Below are 7,164 nucleotides of genomic sequence, written 5' to 3'. Positions count from 1 at the left end.
TATATATATAAAATAGGGTTATTTTAAAGTAAGTGTAAAAGACATAATGAGAAAATATGTGCTCTTTAAATTTACGTCTTTGTTACCATGTACAAATAAACCTTGAGTTTGTAAATATTTGTATACATATTTCTAAACCTGTTTAATTTTTCTATGCACTTTTTTTTATTTATAATGTTATTTGCTTAATAAAGATGTTAAGATGTTTGAACAAATGTCATTGTTTATTATAATAGCTAAATAAATTTTAGAAGACGAAAGCACAAACACAATGTTGAAATGGGATGCCATCAGTCTTACTTTTTAGACAAGGAGAGTTTATTTGTGTAGCACATTTCATTTCATACAAAACCCATTCAACGTGCTTTACAAAATAAAAGATTAACATATGGTTAACAGGGTGTGTAAACATCTAAATCATAAAACAAAAAGATTAAAAACTAGCAAAAAGCTACATTAAAAAACTCTGTGCAGACATCTATTAAGTATATAGAGTACAAGTCACAAAAACAACTTCAAAACTTGGGGCTATAATAATATTAATACTGATCATATGGTTAAAACCATAGATGTAGCACAATGAAAATGCTACATCTACAGACAGCAGGGCACCCTTTGGCCAGGAAGTGACATCACTGGATGATTTGTGTGGGTGATTTCTTCACAAGAACTCATCAAACTCTACTTTTCCAGTTTCACCACCCACAGTCTTCTCTGCCTCTCATCTAGTCTGACAAAAAGCCACAGACAGGTAAAACGGCCTTGATGTCCTCCATTGCTGTGATGTGTTTGTGGTAAGAGCTTTTACCATAACATTGTGCAGTAAATTTTCAAATGTAAAAACATTTTAGCTACAATACAATAATGATACACAAATTGTTTTTTAAGCCTAATATTTCCAGTACTTGCTATTGAAACCCACTAAGTTATTAAATGTGATAATCAAATACATTTTAATGCAATAAGAAAATGAGACACTTATCATCTCGTACAAAAAATAACAGCTGATTTCTTATGACTAATATCAGTCAGTATATGTTTGTTTTCAGATATAGGAAATATAGCAATTGAAAGGTCAGACTATCAACAATAATATCTTCATATGAACATATATGTGTATACCTTTAGAGAATATTTAACTGTAAAAAAATAAAAGGATACCAGGATCAGCTCAGTATAAATGTACATAAATGTCAAACTAGTTTGGCTGATTTTCTAAGTAACAAATGTTGATGGTGAAGGCTAAAGAGATTTTCATTTTTGATTATTAAACAGGCTGGAAAATTCTTTTAGCTCAGCTTTGTTTTCAAAGTTGATTTTTTACATGTCAATCAGTGACACAACATTCTCCAATGAATAAGAAAAAATGTGGAAGCAAATGCCTTTGTATTATAAAGCCAAATGGTGTGGAAATTAACAAGGTATAAATATATATGAGAAGCAGTCTACACACACATGTGTGGACTGGGTGTGAGCTTGGCCAGAACAGCAATGGCGTCATTGCGTTCCATTTGCTGGAGCAGCTTAGCCAGGTGGCCCACTGTCCAGTCAGGATGCCTGCTGGTGACCCCTTCCAGCACAGCTTTCAGGGGGCTTTTACTTTCCTTCATAGAGTAGGCATAGGTGATCCAGGTGGCAGGGAAGGAGCAGAGGGATGCAAGATGTTTTGTGTTTTTTATTCCCAGAGTTTCTGGATCCAACAAAATCACCAACTCTTCCAAAACATCCAGATTGTCCAGAACGGTCTGTAAATGTGCTGAGTGGACGTTGGTATCTAAACAAACACAGAATAAAAATATTAGAAAATGACATAAGATCAAGAAATATGATAGGTCCTGGGTTTTTTTTTCTTTCTTTTTTTCGATTTTTCAAGCATAAACACAAGTTTATACAACTGCACTAAGTCTGAATCACAAATTTAACAAGATGTGACCCACTGCGCACAAACAAGCCCTTTATTTTTCTCTTCAGCCAAGACCAAATTCTTCAAAAGGACAAAGAAAAAAAACAAGTCTTGGATTATTTAACTTCCAGACTCATTCTCAGTCTGGAAGTAATTAGACTTTTGTTATGACACATGTTAGCTCTGATACTGACGTCAGTAGGGTTTATCTCTGTAGCTGGAATTCAGGTTTACATTTCAACATGGAACAAACACGCTGAAATGTAAACACAAAACACCCGGTTCTGTTACAGTATGAAGGGTTTGAATACTTATGTAAAGAAGAGATTTCACTTCTCCTTTGCCAATTTGGAGTTGTCTGCAAATGAATCAGCCCTACCATACATGAATTTTAAAAAACAGTGTTACGAGTTTTGTCTATTCAGTATTTTACACAGAAACAGTGATGAGTTTTGTTATTTCTTAATCATATTCTACTCTTTATTTATTTTTTAAATTCTCTAAAAATATTTATAAAATTATATGTTATCACATTTGTAATTTGTTATTGAGGCAAAGCTGGTAATAACAATGTAAACATTTCTATAATATATTTATTCATTCTACAGTGAGTGGCAGTTTACTGGATGACTCACTTCTGTCAACTGAAGTGGCCAATTCACAAATATACCATCCCCAGTCACAAATTTAATATAAAACAGCTTTTAAAAAGATGTTCACTGCAGTCGACACTATGGATGAAAGGGTTTTAAAAAAGTACAACAAAGTCAGACTAATCAGTTTGAGGAAGGTGTTTGAAAGATAAAAAGTGGAAAATTAGAAATGTTCTGAAAACTTTCCAACTGCACAGAATAGCTAAAATCACCGTATGACTCAAAAGTGTCTGAATATTTACAAATGAATGTCATTTCCACTCACTGAGAACGTCCTCCAGATCAATTAGTTTGTTAGATAAGGAGAAGTCTTTATTTTCATAGACCAGTCCTTTCTCCCAGCACATTTTCTGCTGACCTGCATGAAACAACAGCAGAAAGACACGGTTATTTCAAATGTTTGGCGTGTATTTACTGTGTCAACCTTGCACCATGTTGTATATTTACTTAAAAAAAATAAAATAAAATTTGCTCCATAAGAAAAGACACTAATCTGCTTCATGGAAGTTACAACAAGTCCTTCAACTGAAACAGTCATCCATCCATTTTCTACCACTTATCCATGGTTGGCTTCTGCAGGACAGCAGCCTAGGCAGACTTCCCTCTCCCCGGTTATTTCTTTCAGCTTATTTGTGAGGATCTCAGGACATTCCCAAGCCACTTGGGAGATATTGTCCCACCAGCATGTCCTGGCGCTTCCTCCTGGTGGGATGTGCACCAGGCAGGATGCATTTTAACTAGATGCCCGAGTCACCTCATCTGGCTCCTCGATGCAGAGGAGCAGCACCTACTTTTGCAGTGCCCAAGACACGTGACTGCAAGTCCGATGACACCACTACAATGTTAATTATCGACCTGTGACCTTGAGTGTCCTGGTACCAAGTGCACATATGGATAACCTTATGCTTGAACATGGTGTTCATTATGGACAACTTTGATGAGCACAGAGGTTCAATAACAAACCACCACTTGGTTCAGATCAGGAGGGGCATTCCTCCCAATTATGCCCCTCTGGGACTCACAGTCATCACCCACATAAGCATGGAGTCCCCGGCAGGAGTGCCCTCATCCTTTCTAGGAACTTCAAAAATGGTGGGTACCCTGGATGTTTGGCTTGTAGGCACAAGCAAAAATCAGGACCTGTACCCCCATGTAAAGGTAGAGGTCGGCTACCTCCTTGTCAACCAGGTAAACTCCAACATACATTGCCTGAGCCGGGGAACAATAAAAGTATGCCCAGACTATCCAGAGTGGAAGAGGGTTCAACCCCTCTCAAGGAGACTGGTTCCAGAGCCCAAGCTGTGCATCAAAGCGAGCCCAACGATATCTAGCCAGCACCTCTCAGCCTTGCACACCAAGTTCAGGCTCCTTCTCTGTCAGAGAGGTGACGTTCCACATCCCTAGAGCTAACTTCTGTAGCCGAGGATCGTCTGCCAAAGTCCCCGCCTTCGGCTATCAGCCAGTTCACACTGCACCCAACCTCAATTTTCCTCCCTGTAGGTGGTGAGCCCACATAGGTGTTATGTTCAATTAATAACACACCAAAACGTTGTTAAAACACCCGTGACACTTCTCAACTGGGTTTAAGCAATGATGGTTGCTTCGAGTGGGAAAACAATCATGATTAGAGCTAAAAGTATTCTTTTTACAACACAATCATCACATCATAGAAACCATTGTGATACATGCCTCGATTGTATAAAAACACATCGCGTTATGATGAAACTTGCTTAGGATTAGAAATCTAAAATACTTGATCAGATTAGGGAGTATGGAAGCGTAGAGCTGTTACCCAAAAAACAAAAATCGATACCATATCACGCTATAACGTAACAAGTTTTATTGGAAGAACATGAAACAAAGTACTGCATGCAGCTGCTGTGACCTAAAAATGATGGAGCAAAATACATTCTAACAAAATTATTTTCGTCAAGCAGAAAAATTTCAGTTCTTTCGGTCGAGAATTAATTGCTTTACTCTAACTTATTGTTGTACACAATGTAATGTGGGACAGTTATGAGCAACATGGTACCTCACCTGCTGTCGTGCAGGGAGACCACTTCCATGAGGAAAGAATAATTGTAAAGACTAAAATAAATTAATTTTCAACATGAAAATTACTGTTTCACTGGATTTCTTTTTATTTTATTACAATTCACATGCAGTTACTCTCCCAATCACTAGATCTCACATCATTTTTACACAAAGAAAGAAATTCCCCATAGAGGTATGTCTGGGCAGAAGTGCACACTCACAAGATTTTACATTTGCTCGGTTTTACTGTCAACACACAAACCTTTTTTCCGTTTCCTGGTGATCATGAAAGCAGACAAGGTTAGCAGGGTGGCTGTAACAAAGACGGCTAAAATAGCCACTGGGGGAGGGGGAGGGGGGGACAAATAAATTGAATTAGAACTTAGGTTAAATTTACACTACAAGGAAATGCACTGTTCCCACACATTGCAGTATTTACATATTGCAGCAGAGTGTAAGTTGCTCTCTTGCGGTGGCTGTGGGAACGGCTCTGTGTATGACTGGCTCTGAAAGAAAGAATTAAATTAACAAACTCCTGGATTTTTTTTTTTTTTTTTTTTGCATGTGGGTTATTTCCTTTTTAAAACATCTTTTCTGATTAACGTTCTTCTGTTGTGTTTTAATGACAGCTGGATCATTAACCTATGACGCTGTGCTAAAGAAAGATGAGCTTTTTTCCACAGAGAACAATGAGACATCGACTTAACGAAAACCTGTAAACGTTTTTTTTTCGCTGTTATGCAACATATTTACAAATACTCACTGTGGGAGAAGTTGACGTTTCGTTTCTGCAATGTGGAAATAAAAAAGACTTTAATGTTACGACACACAGCGGTTTATAGAAAGCAAAGCAAAGTAAAAAAAAAAAAAACGACTCCGGTTTGGGGGTCTGTTATTCTGATGGGTAAAACATTTAACTCTGTTTGTACGATACACAAAAATTCTCCAACTTTGTCAAGAGGTCGAATCATAAAAAGAAGAAAGAAAAATCAGTCTAGTAAAAAACAAACAAACAAAAAAAAAACATTTATTGTTTAGCAATGTTCTGCACTGGCTTTATTTATTTATTTATTTATTTATTTATTTATTTTACCTTTGAGGCTCACAGACGGTGTCGGTTGTTGAAGTGCAGCTTTTCAGAAGGGTGCTTCTAGGCGGACAGTCAGAACAGCGCGTGCAACTTGCGCTGTTGCCCTCGTTGAAAGTGTTTTCCCGGCAGGGTTTGAAAGCCTTTTCGTGGAACGAACCATCATCATCGCGGCCACAGTTAGGAGAAACCTCATGTCCTGTTTAATCAATAATAAAATGTAATGTAATGTAATGTATTGTAATATAATACGATATAATATAGACATACCTGGCTCAACGTTGCACGCGACACATTTTCTTCCGTCCCAGAAGGTACTTAGATCTGAACATCTTTCAGAGTGTCCCTTCATCATGTCAACTGTTTCAAGGACAGGACTGGGCTGCTATATAAGCGCCACCCCGACACCCACAAAGCAGCCTATCCAGCACAATATTATTATTATTATTATTATTATTATTATTATTATTATTATAGCGTCTAAACTATAATAATAATAATAATAATAATAATAATAATAATAATAATAATAATAATAATAATAAGACGTGATGACTGACGTTGTTCACCTGTGGGAGAGTGATCAGACTCAGGTGGATCTGTAGTCAGAGGAGATAAAGTAGGGATGAGAAAGAAAGGAGGGGTGGACAGGACACCGGTGTGGCAGTTGGACGGGAGAAGCTGTTTCCCTGAACTGGAGCTGAAGTGGTGGCATTGTGGTGGACTGGTGCTTGACGTCAGACCGGGCAGGATAAGTCAAACTATTTTAACTGTATTCATGTTTGTTGTATTGTTGGATATATCCAGATATAAATTATTTTAATAAGTTAAGCTTAATGAGGAAACGCTTTTTAAAGCTTTGTACTGGCTCTGATTTGTTGATGTCTGGTCAAATCAAGGATGAGTTTGTTTATCAGAGCAGTTTCAGAAGATTGCACATACATGAGAAGTGGTCTTGAAACTGTTTGAGATCTATGATCATTTTCCTCACTTCTGCAGTGAATTCAGTTCCATTCTAGAGACGTCAAATATTACTGCTGACTTTTTCACACTAAAATATTGTTGGTCCACTACCTCCGTACACAAGGTGCAAACACTTGCACAGTTATAACAGACATATTAACATGCACACATATTATTATCTCAAAAAAAGGCATTTCTAGCAAAATGCTCAAATGTATCTCAGTTACATAAAAAGTGTATAAATTGGTTGTGAAAAAGAGATTATCAGTTTACAGACAATATGTATTGACTGGTTGTAACAAACAGGTTATCAAATTGTATAGAAAATATGCATTGATCTGTCAGCATTGCATATTGTTAACAGAAAAAGGAATTGATGTGTTTGCATCAAACTGAAGTTTTTCTTGTTGATCATTTGTGATTAAGCAATCTGTTTGATTTTATTCATGGTCATTGATTACAACAGTAAGCCGTTAAATAAGACAGTGGATTTCTTGAGGACATTTTATTATGAATGTTTACTT

At 36.9% G+C, this 7,164-nt stretch overlaps 1 protein-coding gene across 1 annotated transcript; it reads right to left on the bottom strand.

Moving 5' to 3' along the window:
* Nucleotides 1-285: 285 nt before the first annotated feature.
* Nucleotides 286-6,114, bottom strand: igflr1 (IGF-like family receptor 1). The gene is made up of 7 exons (XM_041986811.1): nt 5,948-6,114; nt 5,684-5,876; nt 5,354-5,378; nt 5,030-5,096; nt 4,853-4,930; nt 2,822-2,914; nt 286-1,774 (listed from the first exon to the last, which is right to left on the bottom strand). The coding sequence occupies exons 1-7, from the start codon at nt 6,030-6,032 to the stop codon at nt 1,446-1,448; spliced, it is 870 nt and encodes a 289-aa protein (XP_041842745.1). The 5' UTR covers nt 6,033-6,114; the 3' UTR covers nt 286-1,445.
* Nucleotides 6,115-7,164: the final 1,050 nt, after the last annotated feature.

Source organism: Melanotaenia boesemani, chromosome 6 (assembly GCF_017639745.1).
Source record: "Melanotaenia boesemani isolate fMelBoe1 chromosome 6, fMelBoe1.pri, whole genome shotgun sequence".
NCBI lineage: Eukaryota > Metazoa > Chordata > Actinopteri > Atheriniformes > Melanotaeniidae > Melanotaenia > Melanotaenia boesemani.
This window is presented reverse-complemented; position numbering and strand designations above follow the sequence as displayed.

Coding starts and splice junctions, on each gene's coding strand:
- igflr1 (XM_041986811.1), bottom strand. CDS start 6,032: ATGATGAAGGGACACTCTGAAAGATGTTCAGATCTAAGTACCTTCTGG. Junction 5,877..5,947: donor CGCGTGCAACGTTGAGCCAG/GTATGTCTATAT, acceptor TTGATTAAACAG/GACATGAGGTTTCTCCTAAC. Junction 1,775..2,821: donor TGATCTGGAGGACGTTCTCA/GTGAGTGGAAAT, acceptor GTGTTTGTTTAG/ATACCAACGTCCACTCAGCA.